The sequence below is a fragment of the Ovis canadensis genome, chromosome 3 (genome assembly GCF_042477335.2).
Source record: "Ovis canadensis isolate MfBH-ARS-UI-01 breed Bighorn chromosome 3, ARS-UI_OviCan_v2, whole genome shotgun sequence".
Classification (NCBI taxonomy): domain Eukaryota; kingdom Metazoa; phylum Chordata; class Mammalia; order Artiodactyla; family Bovidae; genus Ovis; species Ovis canadensis.
In genome coordinates this window covers 75,689,848-75,712,018 of record NC_091247.1, presented here as the reverse complement: position 1 = coordinate 75,712,018, position 22,171 = coordinate 75,689,848, and the positions used below count along the sequence as shown (strand labels likewise).

Here is a 22,171-nt window from a genome sequence, read left to right as displayed (position 1 = left end):
TTGTTATAAAGGAAAAAGGGAAGAAACATTTATTAAGGATCAGTTATGAATCAGGCTTGCTTGGCATTTTTCACAGTAGCTTATTTAGTATTTGGTAGGTAGCCCATCATCTGGGTAGCGCTGTCCTTGTGAACTCATTAAAAAAAAAACACACACAACACTAAGGCTTTGATCTAGAACTTGCCTAAGGGATTTCATCATGGATGCAGAAGTTGTGGACCAAGTACTCCATTGGAGAAATGCCCAAACAGGGCTAAGGGCTGGACAGGGAAGACTCACTCACGTTTGCCGCCTCCAGTTTGCGAAGGCACAGCAGTGGCTGGGGTAGGTGAGGCTGGCCTCCACGAGTGTGACAAATTTTTCCAGACTGGGAAGCTTTTTTAAGTGGTAAGTTGACTTGGCCCGCAGCTTCTTAAGATTTTCTAAGCCATAGCTAGGCAGGGAACGGATCCTGGTTCTTGAAATATCTCTATAAGGAGAAGAGGCAAGCATACCCGATTACTATGAGTCCAAATGTTTCTGCTGTGTTAGCAGTCAAAATAGCAGTCATAGTAGACCTGTTTTTACATGAGGGAGGAGGGAGACTCTTGTTCATCCAACACACCTCAGTTGCATAAATATTTGTCTAAAGGGACATTTGGCACTTGTGTTCATGGTAGGAGTATATGGATAACAGGCTGCTCTGTATCCTGGATGTACTAGCAACCTGGCTGGTCTGGGGCTTAACTGTAGCCCTTTCCCCTTCCACAGTGTCTTTTTAGAATAGACGCTCACTAAATCACATAGGATCTAGGAAGTGAGACCGCTTCCTCCCCACCATAAAACCAGATGTAAAAATATATTTCTTGAGCTGGGGTGGAATCTGTGGCCACATTTCAGAAAAGGATGCAAAGAGAACACACTATAAGAGGAAGGAGTATGAGGTGGGCAACAGAGGTACCCTCAGCCCAAAGTCCAAGTGTCAAGGGGGAGTGGTGGTGATGACTGTGGTATCCATGGATAGACTTGCCTGCGTGTGTACCCTGCCCTGCTACCTGTTAGATTGGTGACCTTGGTCAAGTTACCTCACTTCCCCATGTGTCAGTTCCCTCAGTTGTAAAACAAGAATGGTAATAATCATACCTATCTCAGAGGGTGGTTGTGAGAATTAAACAAGCTAAAGTACATAGAAAACCTCCTAAGCAACAGACAGCTCTTGATGACAGGTAGCTGTCATCAGAAAACATCACACATACGCACAGAGTTGTTCTTGCTTTGTTGGAGACTCTATGCCTTGGTGACCCAAGGTCTAAAATGGAAATGAACATTTTAACCAGGTTCCTGTCCCTGGAGGGCTCCAGAGTCCCATCCTTGCTGGCAGCAACACCAGTGACATGGGCAATTTTCTGGCAGCGCTGTTAGCAGCTGCAACCTTCAAAACAACTGTGACCAGCTGGTAGGTGCAAGGAGATTTAAGTGGTACTGGCTTAGACTTTGGGGGTCAGTAGGCTGGCCGTAATGAGTGCTTCTGAAGGGGGTGGTAGTGATGACTGGATGGACTCATTTCAAGCATCCTTGGGTATACTTGGTAAAGGAGAATCTTCTAATATCTGCATTTCCTCTAAGTCAAAACAGTAGGCACTCGGAGCAATGAAACTTCAGGGTGTAAATATATATCTGCTACCCCAGATGTTCTCCTAGTCTGGTGAAAATTACTTTCTCAAAGTCTTATTTTCATAGGGCCATTTATTCTCTTGCTCAAAAATTTAGAATGCTTCCTATTGTCCAGTGAAACCCACTCATAACTGCTGCCCTGTTTGTCTCTTCCTTTTCCAAGCAAACTTCTTATACTAGTTGTCCATACTTGATGTCACTATTTTCTCATTTCCTAATCCAACTCAGTTTCTTCCCAACCCCTAGTGAAACAGTACTCATTAAGGTCACATCTTAGTTCTAACCTTCTTGATTTTTCAGTTACATTTCATGCGTAAAATGCATTTCCCTTTTTCTTGGCATCACATTCTTTTAAATTTCTTCTGACATTTACTTTGGCTTATTTCTGATTTTGATTTTTCTCTATCTGTTGGAGTTCCTCTAAACTCAGGCCCCTTTCTGACTGTACATAATCTTCCCAGGTGATCTTACTTCCTTGATTTCAGATACCAGGTATATGCTGATGGCTCCTCTGTGTATATCCCAGTTTAGATCCTAGTTCTGAACCCCAGACCCATATAATCCATTGTCCATCAGATCTCACCCCTTTGATGACTGGCAAGTATCAAAACTGAATTCACCATCTTCTTTTTAACTATCTTCCTCCTTTTGTTTTCCTTATTTCAGCAAATGACTCCTCCATTTCCCTGTGCTGTTCAGGATAGAAACCTGGGAGTTATCCTTGACTCCTCCCTCTCCCTCCCTTGGACTCAATTTCTTGTTTTTGCAAGCCCAACTTTCACATTTGTTTCAAATTGGTCCACTTTCCTTGGACACAACTTTAGTCTGTCACTATAATCTCTGCCTAGAGAGACAACAGTCTCAAAAACTGTTCTTCTTGTGATCATTGTATTAAGTTTCTTAAGAGAAACAGAACTGATAGGATATAGAGAGATATATGAGGATATTTATTATGGAATTTGACTCACATGATTTTGGAGGCTGAGAAGTTTCATGATATACCATCTGCAAGCTGGAGAACCAGAAACATTTGTGCTATAATTCAGTCAGAGACAAAAGCCTGAGAACTAAGGAGGTCACTGGTTTAAGTCCCAGAGTTGGAAGACCAAGAACCAGGAGTTCTGATGTCCAATGCCAGAAGATAGATATTTCAGCTCAAGAAAGGAAAAACACTTGCCTTCCCTCTGCCTTTTTGTTCTGTGAGGGCCCTCAACTGATTAGATGATGCCCGCCCACACTGGGGAGGGTGAATCTTCTTTACTCAGTCTATTTAATCCAGTGCTAATGTCTTATGAAAACACTCTCACAGATACACTCAAGAATAATATTTTACCAGCTATTTGGGCACCCCATGACTCAGTCAAGTTGATATTAATTAATTTTAATTAATTTACTTTAATTTAAATTACTAATTTAATTAATGAATTTAATTAATCATCCTGGCCATCTAGCTCTAATGCAATTGTTACACTACAGATTGGGTGAATCCCAATCAGATTGTGACTTTCTGCTTATAACTAGTCAGTGATTCTCCATTGCACTTCCAATGAGGTACAAAGCACTGAATATGATGTGCTGGTCTTTGCCTGATTTCACTCACTTCCATTCTGTGCCCTTTTTGTGTTCTGCTCTGTCTTGCAGGAGAGATGGCCTCTAAAGTTTCCATTTCCCAGGCACCACCTTGTCAATCAGCCTTCAGTTGTATTGAGCACATGGCACTGGTGGGATTGGCAAGTGGGAGGAAGGGTGAAGCGGGGGCATTTCTCATCCCTCCTCTGCCTCAGGCAGCGGCTCCTCTGTGACTCCAGCTTCATCACGCAGATCTGTGGAGGATCCAGCAGCTACCAGCCATCCCAGCTCTGTGCTTCAATTAGATCACATCCTCACTTGCCTTTACAGTCTAGGATTAGTAGCAATTATCTACCTTTGCTAATCCCTGGGCTGCTAATTCCCTGCTTGATACTAGGGAAATTTACATTTTCAGAGTTAATAATTATCTTGATGTAATACCTCTGTGTATTTTACTTAGAGCCCCTCCTTGTTAGATACCCAACAGATAAATTTGTCAATCAGTTCAGTTCAGTCACTCAGTTGTGTCTGACTCTCTGCGACCCCATGAATTGTAGCACGCCAGGCCTCCCTGTCCATCACCAACTCCTGGAGTTCACTCAGACTCATGTCCATCAAGTCAGTGATTCCATCCAGCCATCTCATCCTCTGTCATCCCCTTCTCCTGCCCCCAGTTCCTCCCAGCATCAGAGTCTTTTCCAATGACTCAACTCTTCACATGAAGTGGCCAAAGTACTGGATTTTCAGCTTTAGCATCATTCCTTCCAAAGAAATCCCAGGGCTGATCTCCTTCAGAATGGACTGGTTGGATCTCCTTGCAGTCCAAGGGACTCTCAAGAGTCTTCTCCAACACCACAGTTCAAAAGCATCAATTCTTTGGTACTCAGCCTTCTTCACAGTCCAACTCTCACATCCATACATGACCACTGGAAAAACCATAGCCTTGACTCGATGGACCTTTGTTGGCAAAGTAATGTCTCTGCTTTTGAATATGCTATCTAGGTTGGTCATAACTTTCCTTCCAAGGAGTAAGCATCTTTTAATTTCATGGCTGTAGTCACCATCTGCAGTGATTTTGGAGCCCTCCAAAATAAAGTCTGACACTTTTCACTGTTTTCCCATCTATTTCCCATGAAGAGATGGGACCAGATGCTATGATCTTCGTTTTCTGAATGTTGAGCTTCAAGCCAACTTTTTCACTCTCCTCTTTCACTTTCATCAAGAGGCTTTTTAGTTCCTCTTTACTTTCTGCCATAAGGGTGGTATCATCTGCATATCTGAGGTTATTGATATTTCTCCTAGCCATCTTGATCCCAGCTTGTGCTTCTTCCAGCGTTTCTCCTGATGTACTCTGCATAGAAGTTAAATAAGCAGGATGACAATATACAGCCTTGACATACTCCTTTTCCTATTTGGAACCAGTCTGTTGTTCCATGTCCAGTTCTAACTGTTGCTTCCTGACCTGCATACAAATTTCTAAAGAGACAGGTCAGGTGGTCTGGTATTCCCATCTCTCTCAGAATTTTCCACAGTTTCCTGTGATCCACACAGTCAAAGGCTTTGGGCATAGTCAATAAAGCAGAAATAGATGTTTTTCTGGAACTCTTGCTTTTTTGATGATCCAGCGGATGTTGGCAATTTGATCTCTGGTTCCTCTGCTTTTTCTAAAACCAGCTTGAACATCAGGAATTTCACAGTTCACGTATTGCTGAAGCCTGGCTTGGAGAATTTTGAGCATTACTTTACTGGCGTGTGAGATGAGTGCAGTTGTCAGTGCTATCATTCAAATACTTCAGTGTGCTTGCTGACTTTTGCTTGCTCATCCCATCACTCCTGTTTCCTTATTATCTCTATTTGGATGTCTAATAGGCAGAGAAAGCTTTAGATATTAAACATTGAGCTCCCGATCTTATCCCAAACCTTCTCTACTTGCAGCCTTTCCTGTTGTTCATGCAAAACTTGGAAGTCACCCTTGACTCTTCTTTCTCTCAGACCCTGTGTACCCACCCTCAGCAAAATAACTTGGCTTTACCTTCCACATATATCTGGAATTTAACTGCTTCTCACAACGTTTATTGCTATCACCACAGGATAAATGTTCTTGGTGTTCCAAGGTCTCTTTTCTAGTTCTTGCCTGTGTATTCTAATTCTGTGGAGCTGGGGGTCCCTGGAATTAAGAGTCCATCCATGGTGCTCGCTTCGGCAGCACATATACTAAAATTGGAACGATACAGAGAAGATTAGCATGGCCCCTGCGCAAGGATGACACACAAATTCGTGAAGCGTTCCATATTTTTTAAGGAAACAATTCCATTCACCATTGCAATGAAAAGAATAAAATACTTAGGAATATACCTACCTAAAGAAACTAAAGACCTATATGTAGAAAACTATAAAACACTGATGAAAGAAAACAAAGAGAACACTAATGGATGAAGAAATATACCATGTTCATGGATCGGAAGAATCAATATAGTGAAAATGAGTATACTACCCAAAGCAATCTACAGATTCAATGCAATCCCTATCAAGCTACCAGCGGTATTTTTCACAGAACTAGAACAAATAATTTCAAGATTTGTATGGAAATACAAAGAACCTCGAATAGCCAAAGCAATCTTGAGAAAGAAGAATGGAACTGGAGGAATCAACCTGCCTGACTTCAGGCTCTACTACAAAGCCACAGTCATTAAGACAGTATGGTACTGGCACAAAGGCAGAAATATAGATCAATGGAACAAAATAGAAAGCCCAGAGATAAATCCACACACCTATGGACACCTTATCTTTGACAAAGGAGGCAAGAATATACAATGGAGTAAAGACAATCTCTTTAACAAGTGGTGCTGGGAAAACTGGTCAACCACTTGTAAAAGAATGAAACTAGATCACTTTCTAACACCACACACAAAAATAAACTCAAAATGGATTAAAGATCTAAATGTAAGACCAGAAACTATAAAACTCCTAGAGGAGAACATAGGTAAAACACTCTCCGACATAAATCACAGCAGGATCCTCTATGATCCACCTCCCAGAATACTGGAAATAAAAGCAAAAATAAACAAATGGGACCTAGTTAAAATTAAAAGCTTCTGCACAACAAAGGAAACTATAAGTAAGGTGAAAAGACAGCCTTCTGAATGGGAGAAAACAATAGCAAATGAAGCAACTGACAAACAACTAATCTCAAAAATATACAAGCAACTTATGCAGCTCAACTCCAGAAAAATAAACGACCCAATCAAAAAATGGGCCAAAGAACTAAATAGGCATTTCTCCAAAGAAGACATACGGATGGCTTACAAACACATCAAAAGATGCTCAACATCACTCATTATCAGAGAAATGCAAATCAAGACCACAATGAGGTACCATCTCACACCAGTCAGAATGGCTGCAATCCAAAAGTCTGCAAGCAATAAATGCTGGAGAGGGTGTGGCGAAAACGGAACCCTCTTACACTGTTGGTGGGAATGCAAACTAATACAGCCACTATGGAAAACAGTGTGGAGATTCCTTTAAAAATTGCAAATAGAGCTGCCTTATGACCCAGCAATCCTACTGCTGGGCATACACACCAAGGAAACCAGAATTGAAAGAGACACATGTACCCCAATGTTCATTGCAGCACTGTTTGTAATAGCTAGGACATGGAAACAACCTAGATGTCCATCAGCAGATGAATGGATAAGAAAGCTGTGGTACATATACACAATGGAGTATTACTCAGCCCTTAAAAAGAATTCATTTGAATCAGTTCTGATGAGATGGATGAAACTGGAGCCGATTATACAGAGTGAAGTAAGCCAGAAAGAAAAACACCAATACAGTATCCTAACACATATATACGGAATTTAGAAACATGGTAATGATAACCCTGTATGTGAGACAGCAAAAAAGACACAGATGTATAGAACGGACTTTTGGACTCTGAGGGAGAGGGTGGAATGATTTGGGAGAATGACATTGAAACATGTTTACTATCATGTAAGAAATGAAGTGCCAGTCTATGTTAGATACAGGATACAGGATGCTTGGGGCTGGTGCAGATATGGGGTGGGAGGTGGGAGGGGGATTCAGGATTGGGAGCTTGTATACACCTGTGGTGGATTCATGTCAATGTATGGCAAAACAAATACAGTATTGTAAAGTAAAATAAAGTAAAAATAAAAAAATAAATATAAAAGAGTCGATCCATGAACCTTTGTCCCTGTGGTGAGTCTTCACTCTCTGATGCTGAAAGATCCAGCTGTCCTAGCCTGGTCAACACTTAGCCTTTCTATTGCTGCAGAGATTCTCAACTTTCTTTTCTGCCCTAAAAAAATTCTCTCCAGTTTCTCTCTTCAGGCAATTGCTCCTCTGACCAGTTCTGCTATTGACACTCAAATTCTGGTCCCTGGGACCAAGTTTTTATTTTGCCTGGTACATGGGCTTTTATTTTTTCCCTCAAATATGGAAGGGAGCAAAGATTGCCTGTTTGTCTAAAACAGCTCAAGGCTTCCTATGGGGACTGAGATGAAGGCATAAACAAAGTCCTTCAGGAATAATTTAAACCAGGGTGATTATTTATTACTTACCATTAACATTTTTAATATTTCTAAAATCAAGTGATAGAAAACAGAAGACTCTATTTCTTAGTTATGCCTTCACCTCTTAATTGTAGAATATACAAAAACCACATTAATGAAGATTTCCCAAAATAAATTTTTATATCGCATGCAATGCCATCATATTTTTCTCATTGACTCTGTACGTTGATTAAAAATGACTACAATTTCTTCATGCTCTTCCACAGAGGGTCTACTTGCCCTTCCCTTGAATCCCCGTGATATCTTTGGACTGCAGTAGAGTATGATGAAAGTGTTACTCTGCCAGTTCTGGACCTTGCTTCTAAGAGCACTGATAGCTTCTAAATCTTACAGAGCCCTAAGCTGCCATGCAAGAACTCTGAATGCCCTGCTAGTGCCATGCTGAAAAAAGTCTAAGCCAGGTACAGAGGGTCTGGAGGATAAGATGCTCTGTGTGTGTGTATGTGTATGTGTGTGTCTGTGTGTAGAGAGGTACCAAGGAGCACCAGATACTTGAGTGAAGAGGACAACTTGCAGTACATCCCCCTGACCCAGCCACCTGAGCTGACATCACGTGGATCAGAGACAAGCTACCCAAACTTCTGAAACAAAACTGTGGACAAAATGGAACAATTGCTTTAAACCACTGAGTTTAAGGATAGCTTTTATGTAGAAATAGAGAACTCAACAGATTCACATTGACTCCCATCATCTCCATCGTTTTTAACAGCTGTAGAAGCATTTGTCCTTGAAAGCCATTAAGAGTGCAAATAGCACTATAGTCTATACCTTTCTGCCTCTCTCACTTACCATCTTTTTCTTTGTATACTAACTCTTTGTATTTGCATTTTATCTCTCTTGTAGGGCAGAGGACTCCTTGCATTTTCAGCAATGCCTTCTAAATAGTAAGCACCCAGAAAACAGTTGCTTTGTTCAAAGACAGGCTAAGGAATGGCCCTGATGGAGGATTAGGAAAGGAAACAGATCACCCCAGCCAGCTGTGATGTCTTCTGACCTCTTGTACGTACAAAGGTCTGGTACCTTGTACTGTCTCTTCCATTGTTTCATACTGTTCAACTTTTCATGTATATTTGTTTTGTCTCCTCAGCTAGATTTTAGATGCTCTGAGAACAGGAATTACTAAGGTACTTTCGTGTTCTACCTGGCATTTGGCACAGGGCTGGGCTCGAGAAATCTACTCAGTGGAGAGTTGTCTGATTAGCAGAGATGCCTTAGCATTATGAGAAAGTGAAGGAAGTCTTACAGGAGAGCAATTCTAAAGAGAGAAGTGTGCAAGGCAAACTGAGAGAGGAAATTTGGATTTAAAAGGAGCTCAGCTTAACGGTGCTTCTGCAGCAGGCAATTATTTGTGACTGAGAGTATCAAAGGAACCAAGGAAGGGAGCATCCTTGTGCAAAGTTTACAAGGAGATAGACACAGATTAAAGACTCAGTAGAATAATGTGCTGAATGGGTTGACCTGTGTGTGGTTCAGTGACTAGGAGTTGGATGGGGAGGTCTGCTTGGGAAGCATTGGTGCCTATCTCTCTGTTCAGTGTCCTGGAGCTAGCTTATATTGCGGACTCCTCATCGCAGCTGCAAAATATGTGAGTTGCTGTCATTTGTGCTAGGTGGCTCCACTTCTGGAAGACTGTGGCATCTTGTCAGTATCTCGGGATCCAGTTCTTCTGCTGGTAGATGTTGAAAGGAGAGAGTGGTTGGTAGGAGAGAGATGCTGAGTCACTTAGAGTTTGGTAAAGCCAATTCTTTAGCAGAAATGGTTCCTGGGTAGTAAAAGTGTTTGTAGAAGTGTTTATTTCAAGCATACTGGACACTTGCTAGGGCAATCAAACAAGGAAACTATCATAAGACTTCCTTATTTTGGACTGACAGAAAAATGTTTCTCTGGTACCTCCACAGGTTAAGAAAAATCTATAAACATTCATATCAGTAGGAACAAAGAGGGGATAAGTAGATACTGTTCGGCATGGAGTGAGACTTAAACTGTAAATATTATCACTTTTGCTCTGTTCCGCTAACATAAATACACAGACACACAGGGTCTAGTCACTGACAGTTCCTTCCATGTGGCCTGAAAATCTAATGTTAGATTTTAATTCCTTTGTAAAAGCATATTCCACTCTTAGGATGCAAATATCCCCAGGGGGAATAGAAAAACAAGGCATTATCAGTTATTCACATCTTCATGGAAGTGGGTTTGTTGTGACTACTGGCTAAGGGTAGGCTTGGAGAAAGGCCCAGAACACAAAGCACAGCAGCGAGGGGTGTGCAGAAGGGTGATTCTGAGCAACCAAATTTTGAGTAATTAAGGGAACCACAGGATGGGATTTGATCTCTGAGCCTTGAAAGCCAGGTGGAAGAGTTTAGAGTTTCTTTGAGCAGAAGAATGACTTATTGAACGCTGTGATTTTATTAGATTAGTCTTGAGAGCCTTAAACAGGGCACACAGTAGATGTTCATTCATTATTAAATGATTGGAAGGAGAAAGGATTGAAGGTTGGAAGGGGATGGAATGGCTGTTACACAGATGGACGTGAGGTGAGAGCTTACCTCCTCACACTGTCACCTCATCTGTCAAGTCACTGTATCACATGGCAAAGATTTATTGGGTGTCTGCTCTGTTACTAAAACCTCCTGTGAATTTCTGCAGAGATTATAGTTCTGCGCAGTAGCTTTTGTCCCTCTACCAGAATGAGATAACTTGGGGCTGGTACTGTTTGTTTTTGAGTCTCTATTTCCATCACATCCATCCGAAGATGGGCACAATAAAGCACAGAAATGGCAAAGACCTAATAGAAGCAGAATAGATCAAGAAGAGATGGAAAGAATACACAGAAGAACTGCACAAAAAATATCTTAATGACCTGGACAATCACGATGGTGTAGTCTCTCACTCAGAGCCAGACATTCTGGAGTGTGAAGTCAAGTGGGCCTTAGGAACCACTGCTGCCGATAAAGCTTGTGGAGGTGATGGACTTCCAGCAGAGTGCTATAAAAGTTCTGCATTCAATTTGTCAGTTAATTTGGAAAACCCAGCAGTAGCCACAGGACTGGAGAAGATCAATTCTCATCCCAATTCCCAAGAAGTACAGTACTAAAGAATGTTCAGACCACTGGACAATGGCACTCATCTCCCATGCTAGTAAGGTTGTCCTCAAAATTCTCCAAGATAAACTTTACATTACATAAACCGAGACCTTCTGGATGTTCCAACTGGGTCTAGAAAAGGCAGAGGAACCGGAGATCAAATTGCCAACATTTGCTGGATCACAGAGAAGGCAAGAGAATTTCAGAAAAAACATCTACCTCTGTTTCATTGACTATGCTAAAGCCTTTGTGTGGATCCTAACAAACTGTGGGAAACTCTTAAAGAGGTGGGGATACCAGGCCATCTTACCTGTCTCCTGAGAAACCTGTATGTGAGTCAAGAAGCAACAGTTAGAACCCTGAATGGAACGACTGACTGGCTCCGGATTTAAAAAGGAGTACGACAAGGCTCCAAAATCACTGCAGATGGTGACTGCAGCCATAAAATTAAAAGATGCTTACTCCTTGGAAGGAAAATTATGACTAACCTAGATAGTATATTGAAAAGCAGAGATATTACTTTGCCAACAAAGGTCCGTCTAGTCAAGGCTATGGTTTTTCCAGTGGTCATGTATGGATGTGAGAGTTGGACTGTGAAGAAAGCTGAGCACCGAAGAATTGATGTTTTTGAACTGTGGTGTTGGAGAAAACTCTTGAGAGTCCCTTGGACTGCAAGGAGATCCAACCAGTCCATTCTGAAGGAGATCAGCCCTGGGTGTTCATTGGAAGGACTGATGTTGAAGCTAAAACTCCAATACTCTGGCCACCTCATGCAAAGAGTTGACTCATTGGAAAAGACCCTGATGCTGGGAGGGATTGGAGGCAGGAGGAGAAGGGGATGACAGAGGATGAGATGGCTGGATGGCATCACTGACTCAATGGATGTGAGTCTGAGTGAACTCTGGGAGTTGGTGATGGACAGGAAGGCCTGGTGTGCTTCAATCCATGGGGTCGCAAAGAGTCAGACACGACTGAGCGACTGAACTGAAAGACAAGGTTATTTATTGTCACCCTGTTTATTTAACTTATACTCAGAGCACATCATGCAAAATGCCGGGTTGGATGAGTTACAAGCTGGTATCAAGATTTCTTGGAGAAATATCAACAACCTCAGATATGTGGATGATACCACTCTAATGGCAGAAAGCAAAGAGGAACTAGAGAGCCTCTTGATGAGAGTGAAGGAAGAGAGTGAAAAAGCCGGCTTTAAACTCAGTATTAAAAAAGTAAAGATCATGGCATCCAGTCCCATCACTTCATAGCAAGTAGAAGAGTAAAGGTGGAAGGGTAAAAAGTAGATTTCCTCTTTTGGGCTCTAAAATTACTGTGAATAGTGACTGCAGCCATGAAATTGGAAGACAATTGCTTCTTGTCAGGAAAGTTATGACAAACCTAGACAGTGTGTTAAAAAGAAAAGACATAACTTTGCTGACAAAGGACTATATAGACAAGGCTATGGTCTTTCCAGTTGTCATGTATGGATATGAGAGCTAGATAGTAAAGAAGGTAGAGTGCTGAAGAACTGATGCTTTCTGATTGTGGTGCTGGAGAAGACTCTTTAGAGTCCCTTGGAAAGCAAGGAAATCAAACCAGTCAATCTTAAAGAAAATCAACCCTGAATACTCTTTGGAAGAATTGATGCTGATGCGAAGAACTGACTCATTGGAAAAGACCCTGATGCTCGGAAAGATTGAAGGCAGGAGGAGAAGGGGATGACAGAGGATGAGATGGTTGGATGGCATCACTGACTCAATGGACATGGGTTTGAGCAAGTTGGTGTTGGATGAGGAAGTTGGTGATGGACAGAGAAGCCTGGCATGCTGCAGTCTGTGGGGTCATGAAGAATAGGAAACGACTTGGCGACTGAAGAGCAGCGGACATCCCTCACATCTAGCAGAGTACTGGACACACATTGAATAGATGCTCAGTCAACACCTTCCAAGTATGTGACACGTAAGCCCTGCTATGTTCAGTGAATGAGTGAGGATGTCTGCTTTATTACTGACTGTTCTTAGGGCTGGTGGGCTGGACAGGAGAAGGGGTAGTAATGGGCAGGTGTTTTTAATCCTTGTCTTTCAGGCTGGTCTCATGATGGCAGCCTTTCTTTATAAGGTCCCACTTTGGTTAACATTTCAACCCATGCTCCATTCTGGAAGTGACTGGTTTTGAAAATTGAAATCCTGAAAAGTGGTCCCAACAGGAGACATCATAAGACAATGGCTGACAGGACTTAGCAATCCTGAACTGTTTCAACATTGTTAGCATCCTTGATTTTGAGCTACAAAGCAGAAAGGGAAACAGCAGTCAGTAATAAGATGCTGAGTCAGGAGAGGCAGGCGTTAAATTGTGTTCAGTGCCCTGTTTAATAAAGTGCATTATAGCCAGTGCCACAAATTTGATTTGAACAATTTCTATTTTTCCCAGCAAAGATGTTATTACAGGTCAATCATTTCCATAAGCGAGAGCACATTTCTGGTGTATACTACACTGACAGATGGCTAGAAGACCTCTCTTTCATGATCCCAGGTGGAATAAAAAGGCAATTTACTATCTATAGGACTGTGGGTATACTGGTAATGGAAGAGAATCATTCTTATACAAATAACTCAGTGTTTGAATCTGAACTATCAAATGAATCTGAGCTATAGCCAAATCAATTTGATAAACCATCAGAATATGATTGTACTGGCTCCAGCCTGCAAAGGCAATGCATTAAATTTTCCCCACAGGAAACGGTTTCCCAAGGAAACAGCAAGTGCTTGATTGCTTTAAAAAAATAAAAGAAAACTTGAGTGAGTTCAGAGTATAAGGTGAAAACTCAGATGGCTGCTGATGTTCAAGGTCAAGACTCATGAGGGGGAAATCAGGATGCTAGACTGCTCTTGGAAACTCAATGGAGATTGTCTGTGTGCCCCTCACTTTCTCTGCATCTATTTCTCTTTGCAATGGAACATCTCGTAATTGCACCCTCAGGTGTTCAGGGGCTCCCTGCTTTTCACTCAGCTAAAATTTTTGCCTTCAGGAAAGGAGTTATGATTGGTTTGGGTGCCCTCGCCTTAACTCCCTTATAATCCCTTGCATATATGTACTGGGGCAAAGCACTGAGCCTCCTGGGAGGAAGATACACCACTGTTGGCTCTTGGAGCAGATATGGAGACCAGGCCAAGCTTCCCAACTCCCAGCCTCAGTTCAGGGGCTGTGATTCTCGGTGTGCTTTCTGGACCAGCAACATCAGCTTCACCTGCAAAGTTATTAGAGATGCAGGTTCTCAGGCCACCCCCTGACCTGTTAAACCCACTGGGAGTGGGGATTAGCCATCTAGAGTTTTACAAGCATGCTGGGTGATTCTGATGCATAGTCAAATTTAGAACTGTGGCTTAAGGGCATTTGAGGACCACTTACCGCTGAGGTGGCCTGTTGCTGAGTTCTGCTCTGGGATTTGCCCTCACCTGACTTACCCAAGACTTGACGTCTCCTCCGGGCCTGCCTGCACTCAGTGACTGTTGATGAAGAGGATCAGCCCCTTGCGTTAATTCAGTCAACTCTGAAGGGCCGTTCTAACTCCAGAGCTCCCCCTAGAATCAGCCGAAGCTTCTGTTGCAAATGCATGGTAGTTCAACTTCCCTCTTAGCCTGATTCTGCTTCCATCAGGTACTCCCCACAGGCTCCAAGAGCATTCTCCAGGAAGCCTTCTCCATGCAAATACTCACATCACAGTCTGATGTTCAGTGAGAGGAATCTGACCCAAGCCACAGTCACAGCCCTAGCCTGAGCTGCGCCTACGGTGGGCTGAGCAGTCTACACACACTTCTCCTACCCATGAACCCACAGCACCAGCATGGGCTTGTACTCTGCACACACACTAAACAAACAGCCTTCAGGCCAGGGTTTACCTGGGATTGGCACATAAGGCTGGAAATAGAGGTTAGAGTAAGTCCTAAAGCCCCAGGTTAGCAGCCAGAGAGGCTGGGAAGACATCTGCAGACTAACCTGAAAGCCCCAGAAAAGGAGGCTTGATGTTAAGCTGACCAACCTTCTTGCCCCTAAGGGGAGAAGGAGGAGGTGATCAGCAGTTAGAGACTGGGATGTAGGCCAGGATCTTACACATATATCCTCATGCATTGAAATGAAAAGATGTAGAAATGTATTACCCCTTTCTACCTTTTGGCATGCTTGCTAAGTCGTTTCAGTCGTGTCCAACTCTGTGTGACCCCTCATGTTCTGTAGTCCACCAGGCTCCTCTGTCCATGGGAGTCTCCAGTCAAGAATACTGGAGTGGGTTGCCATGTCCTTCTCCAGGGGATCTTCCTGACCCAGGGATCAAATTTGTGTCTCTTATGTCTCCTGCATTGGCAGGTGGGTTCTTTATGACTAGTGCCACACGGGAAGCCCCTCTACCTTTTTCAGTCATGGCAAATGCTTCAAAATTCCTTTCGATTTTCTGTAAATTTTACTCACTGTTCCTGTAGTGAAAGTGTGGAAAAGGGCCTGTAACTTGAGGACTCTGCAAAACTGTTGGTGATGATGTCATCCCTCTTCTTGCTGGCACTCGTGGCAGGGCTGGTTGGGGGTATGAGTTGGTGTTTTCCACTGGAGACCCTGGTCAGACATACTGTGTAGTGCCTCAGCCTGGGACCTACTTATCAACATCAAGGGATGTTCTTCTATGCTGTGTGTGTGTACCTTTTACTAGTGTTCTTGGGCTGGGGGTGGGCTCTGGTGCTTATAGTTATTTTTCCCCCTATTTTAGTTCACAGTAAATTGAGAGTCCCTTTGAGATGTTCAGTTGGATCTACTGAGGTACTTTAGGTGACATGGTATGGTGGCAATGCATAGGATATGAGGCAGGAGACCTAGTTTCTGGTCCAGGCTCTGCCACTTAGGGCAGCAGTGTGACGGAGAAGGCAATGGCACCCCACTCCAGTGCTCTTGCCTGGAAAATCCCATGGATGGAGGAGCCTGGTAGGCTGCAGTCCATGGGGTCACGAAGAGTCGGACACAACTTCACTTTCACTTTTCACTTTCATGCATTGGAGAAGGAAATGGCAACCCACTCCAGTGTTCTTGCCTGGAGAATCCCAGGGACTGCTGTCTCTGGGGTCGCAGAGTCGGACACGACTGAAGCGACTTAGCAGCAACAACAGTGTGATGGTTAGCAGGTTATTTCCCATTTCTGGCTCTGGTGTCCTCAGCTGGGTGATGAGCTAGATGAGAGCCTGTCCAGCTTCAGTAGCAGACAGTAGTTCAGGTGCTGCAATGTCATAGTGTACCTGGTGCAGGTCACATGTGGAAACCTACCCCATCACAGACATGTTCTGCCATGAAAGATAGGGGTGCTGGTTTAGGCACATTCAAAACCTTTAGGACTGTTCACTAAGTGAAATTAACACACTGTTGATCTCCGGGTCAAAGACATCAAATACACTTTCTCTGTTTGTCTCCCAGGTACTCTAAGAATAAGAAACACTGACTAAGCATTACAAGTTCTAAGTGTGTTAGTCACTCAGTCATGTCCGACTCTTTGTGATCCCGTGGACTGTAGCCCCCCAGGCTCCTCTGTTCATGTGATTCTCCAGGCAAGAATACTGGAATGGGTTGCCATTGCCTCCTCTGGAGATCTTCCTGATCTAGGGATCGAACCCACGTCTCCTGCATCCACCAGGGAAGCCCTACAAGTTCTAAGGACTTTGTGTATTGAAGTACAGGGACTGTATGCCTGGCACTCCCCATTTGTTACACCCAGCTCCTACTTGACACTTGATAGCATACATAATGATAGTTCAATATATTAAGTTGCTTATTTAGTTCTGTTATCTGACTCTCCTTTATAAGAATATAAGCTTTCTGTGAGGAAGAACTTTTGTTCCTTGCACTATATACGGTGCATAGCATAGGGCTGAAGCTTAAAAATCTATCTGTTCAATGAGTGAATATATGTATATTCACTCAATATATGTATATACACATACACTTACATATATATTATTATTATTAAGCTTCAAACAGTATTAGGACATGGATAATATTGTTCCTGTCATTGTTTTAGGTGAGGAAACTGAGGTTTAGAGAGGTGAGAGAACTGGTTTTAAACCTAGGTAGTCTTCTCTGGCATCTCTGCTTTAATTATGCAACCATCCCTTCTTTCATACATGTTGCCTCTCTGAAACCAGGCATTCTGGAATGGGCTTTGAACTTATTCAAAGAGACAGAGTCCCATATAAAAGTTACAGCAGATCCTTTATCATCATTAATAATCATTAATAGAATTTCTGCTCTGCCACACAGGATTTCATTCTAGAGATGCACGGGTTCCAACCTGAAGGAGAATGCAGCTGCCCCCTGGTGTCTGTGGGGAATTGGTTCCGGGATCCAGTGCAGACACCACAATCCATAGATGCTCAAGTCCCATGGCCCTGCCTTTCTTATCCATAGTTCTGCATCAAGGACTCAACCAACTGCAGACAGTACATATTTATTGAAAAGTATCCATATGTAAGTGGACTCATGCAGTTCAAACCTGTGTTGCTCAAGGGTGAACTGGAAAGCTTTTTGGTGAAAATGAAAGTGATGTTGATAGATGGTAGGTGGGTAAGTAAATAACCTATGTACTGACTGCCAAGTAAGAGGTACAAGCTAGTGGCTCGCAAGTGCCTGAACTCACCTCAGGATAGCTATGTAACAGTCATTCTGCAAACCTTTACATCTGTTCACATGTTTATCTGTTTCTTTGCTTACTATTGCTTCTTGTATTTGACTCTTTCCTTCTGGATACCTTTCTTCTTCCTGTAGTACATTTGTCCATAGATGTAGTGGGTCTTGCTTAGAGCCTGAGGAAATACATTTTAAAGAAGGTCTTGCAGATCTGGGCCCTTCAGCCATGAAGGCTGTGAGAGTTTCAGGAGGAGGAATTTCCTGTTAGCAGAGATTGTCAATGAAGAGCTGGGGGTTGGAGTGACCCATGTGGAAGAGAAGAGCAGGGGCAAATAAAACCAGAGGAAAGTCACTCCTGGTGGTAGAAATGAAGGTGCTGCTGCTGCTGCATCGCTTCAGTCGTGTCTGACTCTGTGCGACCCCATAGATGGCAGCCCACCAGGCTCCCCTATCCCTGGGATTCTCCAGGCAAGAACACTGGAGTGGGTTGCCATTTCCTTCTCCAATGCATGAAAGTGAAAAGTGAAAGTGAAGTCACTCAGAGCAAGCAACAATAGAAGGAGAGGTGCTGATACAGTGGCATGAGGCACTGGAGGCATCTAAAGAGCTCAGGAATTGAGGCAAAGAGGATCCAAACACAAATGTGTGTATTTCTCACTGGTTTGAACAAAACTCCTGAACCCTGAGGGTCAAGATGACGAACTGTGCTTTCCCTTTCAGGGAAGAGATGTATAGCAGAGTGGTTAAGAGTGTTCTAGGAGTCAGACCAGTTTGGTGTTACATCTGCGCTCTAAAATTTCTGTGACTTGGGTGAATTGACCTCTCCAGGGAAGCCAGTTTTCCCTTCTCTAAAATGGGACCAAATAGCTTCTACCACAGAGGTTATTATAAGGATTAAATTAGAAAATGCCTATTACATTTTTGAAACACTCTCTGGGACTTGGTAAGTGCTCATTAAATAGTTGTTGTTATTATTGTTATTGTATTGATATTTAGAGTGTAGATCAGCCCTAAATTGTCCTGTACACCTTTGAAGATGACACAGATAAAATTTGATCTTAATTGCCAGCCCTGTCCTGTAAGTGTCCCTGAATGGGAGAAAGTTACAGACTTTCTTTGATCTCTTAGACAAAGTTGACTGCTACCTTACAGATGCTGATCTCTTTTACTTGGAAGCGAGGGAGGCTACTCACAGAATGACTGGTCCAGAGGCTCCCTGGAAAACATCATTAGGCAGTTCTTCCAAATTACTGTTATCACTTAGATTCCTGCGGATGGAGTTGAGAAAAGAAGGAGGGAAACACAAAGCCACATAAACATCACTGTTAAAGGAGCCATTTCCCTCTAAATGGCCTGGAAGAATAGTCGGGGCTACTTACAGCTCATCGAGTTGGGTTCCATTGAATGCACAGTTGTGTATTTCTTGAATCCCATTCTTACTCAGCCATCTGAAATAAAAGACCCATTAAAAAACCAATAATGTCAGATGCAAATGGTACATGAGTTTCATAATTGGAAGCACTGGGGCAAGGTCAGACAGCACAGGTTAGTGGCATAAATAAAATACCACCCTAAGACTCAGGGAGCAGGGTGGAAGGGAGACTGATTTATCACTGTATAACCTTTTGTAATGCTGGAAGTTTGCATTATGTGTGTGTATTACTTATTCAGAGAAATCAATGAAATTTGATTTTGAGAAGGCACACTTAGGCATAGCAGCCTGGATTCCATAAGGTCTTTGCACATATCATTTGTGTGTAGAAATGATGCCATGGGAGGAGCAGACAAAGATCTTTCCCATCCTGAAGGACAGAAATCATACAGTTATTGAACAAGTGTCTGTAAGACAGAGAAAGAACATATTGTATCCCCTTTCTCTATTGCCTTAAGCCTCTTACTCATGCTCATTCACAGCAGCAGGCCTGGCTGTCATCAAAAAAGTGATCTAATTAAACTGTCAGACAACCTGAACATCTCCCATGACCCATAAAGGACCTGGCTATTGGAGGTTTCTGGAGGTGGCTCTGGGTTAAGCCAGAAAGGAAGAGAAATCAATTATAGAGGTTGTGGGCTGTGGCAGGGTGAGGTGGTGTGAGCAGGCAAGGGAGGAGGCTCTGGGGGAGGTGGGACGGGATGGGGAATCGTTATCCAAATTGTGCAAAGAAGGTCAGTGAGCAGGTTTGCCTGGACAGGGGAGCCCAAGGGCACCTTGGGCTGACAGATCTGCACTGCTGTGCTCCTGGATGGTCTGGAAACAAAAACAGAAGCCCAAGTGTGGGAGAGCTTAGCCCAGAGAGCCTGTGATCACTTGTTCTTGATTTGCCATCAGGTCCTCTTCCTTGTCCGGCTCGGTGGGTTTGCAAATAGCACTGTTCCCAAAGCTGACCCAGGGACACTCCCATGTGTCCAGGATGTTGACAGTTTCTGTTGCTGCAGTGGGGAGCCCAACAAGCTTAAACTCAAAGGAGGACACTGTGTGTGTTTTTCTTCCCCTTGAAAGCTAGTTAGCTGAAAATCCACGCAGGAGCAATGCAGGCCTTTCAGAACATTAGCAACAAACTGGTAGACTCTGATGGCCAGGAAGTAGTTGTGCACTCCCGATCCTGCCTACCCCACACCTTCCCAAGTGTGCCCAGCACATCCAGCCTTCCTGACTGGTTTGTCAGCCAATCGGCTGGGGGTGATGGTGCTGAGGCAGCTGTCCCTAACCGGTGGGAGCTGGATCCTAGGGGCTTTGGACCAGACAAAGGAGTCAACAAGCTTTTTCTATGAGGGGCCCAGTAATATATTTTAGGTTTTGTGGGCCAAGAGGCAAAATGAGAATATTACAAAGGTACTTTGTGGTAGTCACTCAGTTGTGTCCAACTCTGTGACCCCATGGGCTGCAATCCACCAGGCTTCTCTGTCCCTGGGATTCTCTAGGCAAGAACACTGGAGTGGGTTGCTGTACGCTCCTCCAGGGATCTTCCAACCCTGGGATTGAACCCACATTGTCCTTTCCCGCATTGCAGGTGGATTTTTTTACCATCTGAGCCACCAGGAAAGTCATCAGGTACTTTATATAGGTAATTAAAAAACAATTTCCATGAGATTTTTATTGACCTAAGTTACCAAAGTATAATAGTAATAACTGAGTACAATTTTGTTGTCATATAGGTCTACTATTGAAAATAATGGATTTTTTTCTCTTGTTTGGAGTAATATTTTGCTTCATTTAGGTTCTGCATTCATGTTCCTTATCATCAAAATCTTGATTTATAGAAACAAGTTCTAGATCAGGGATTAGATTAGGCCCTTGGGCTGTAATTGGCTGACCCTTAATCCAGCAAAAGTGGTGAGCAAATCCATGTGACTGCCAATTGTCTTTTTTCTATAGGCTAGATAATTAATACTTTTTTCATAAATAGAAATAGATGTGGCTATGTAGAATGCAGACTAATTTAAGATAATTATTGTATTTAAAGTAGCCCTTTTTCTTTACAGATTTTCTTAATCAACAAAGGAGGTAGCATTTTTTGATGTTAATAATGGATTATTTCACAATAAACAAATTATGTCCAGAATTCCTGCCCAGGGGGTGATGTTAGGCAGTAGAACTCTCGAACTATTATCAGAGAAGCTGGTAATTGTCAAATATGTGCCTAGTCTCTTAAGAGAGGTAGTGCTGGTTTAAAAACCAGCCTCATGATGATGTTGATGACAAACAGCGCAGAACATCAGCTAAGGAATAACTGAATCATGGTTTTCCTTAGTCTTTTTTTTTTTTTGTTCTTTCCCCAGTATGTTCAGTCATTGAAGGCTCAGGAAGCCCCAGAAGCAGAGTCTGTCCTCTTTCTAAAGAATGAAGGTGTGGGAGAACCTGGCCCATGAAAGCTCACTGAGGGGCAGGAAGATGGAAGCCAGTTGAGGAAGGGAGGAAACATATGTGGAGTAAGGCCATAGCTAGGTACTTCCCTGTTCAGACTTCCTAGCTGCATGGTCAGTGGAGAGGTGGGGAAGGGCTCCAGGGCCTGCTTGTGGTGGGCTTTTACTCCTCATTTCCCCCTGAGCCACTAGCCAAGTGTCTGATAATCTTTCATTGTTGGACTATTTAAAAATATATATTTATTTATATATATGTAGAAAAGGGGTTTAGGATTTTGAAAGATGCGAAGAGAGCTTTTGCCATCATCAGAGCTACTTTGCCAGGTTTTTTTTTCCCCCAAGTAGCCTTGGGTGTCCCTAGAGGCAGAAAGTGCCCATATGGCCAGAAGTAGGGCCCAGACAAAGAACAACTGAAGACTTAAACTGTGGAAAGTGTGGACCTTCTGATGCTGTTATATATGGATTAAGGGCCATCCAAGTTTGAGGGGAAAAAAAAAGAAAAAAAAAAAACTTTTCTCATAAGTGTGAATTTGTCCTTTGGAGACATGTCTGAGAAGTGTTGATTCTTATGAAAACTGTCCTCATTAGGAAAGTAGGTTCTCAGTTCTGGGGATCCACACAGTATCCATGGACAAGAGTCAGTGAAGAGCAGCTATGATCTCTATTTTCTATTTTTTGTAGTCTTGGGTTTCTGAGATGGTGTCCCAAATTCTTATTTCCTTAAGTTTGTTTCCTCCACTTGGGAAGAGTTAAGAC

At 42.9% G+C, this 22,171-nt stretch overlaps 1 protein-coding gene and 1 non-coding gene across 3 annotated transcripts in view; one reads left to right on the top strand and one right to left on the bottom strand.

Annotated features, from left to right (window-relative positions):
* Positions 1 to 22,171, bottom strand: part of FSHR (follicle stimulating hormone receptor) — a 190,401-nt gene that overhangs the window by 6,336 nt on the left and 161,894 nt on the right. For both annotated transcript variants that reach the window (XM_069583374.1, XM_069583375.1), the window contains 3 exons: positions 18,931 to 18,999; positions 18,745 to 18,819; positions 284 to 469 (listed from right to left, as the gene is read on the bottom strand). In XM_069583374.1, coding sequence (XP_069439475.1) covers positions 284 to 469; positions 18,745 to 18,819; positions 18,931 to 18,999 — 330 coding nt within the window. The remainder of the gene's footprint in view (positions 1 to 283; positions 470 to 18,744; positions 18,820 to 18,930; positions 19,000 to 22,171) is intronic.
* On the top strand, positions 5,413 to 5,519 carry LOC138438369 (U6 spliceosomal RNA). Its single transcript, XR_011256308.1, has one exon. It is a non-coding gene; the product is annotated as a U6 spliceosomal RNA (small nuclear RNA).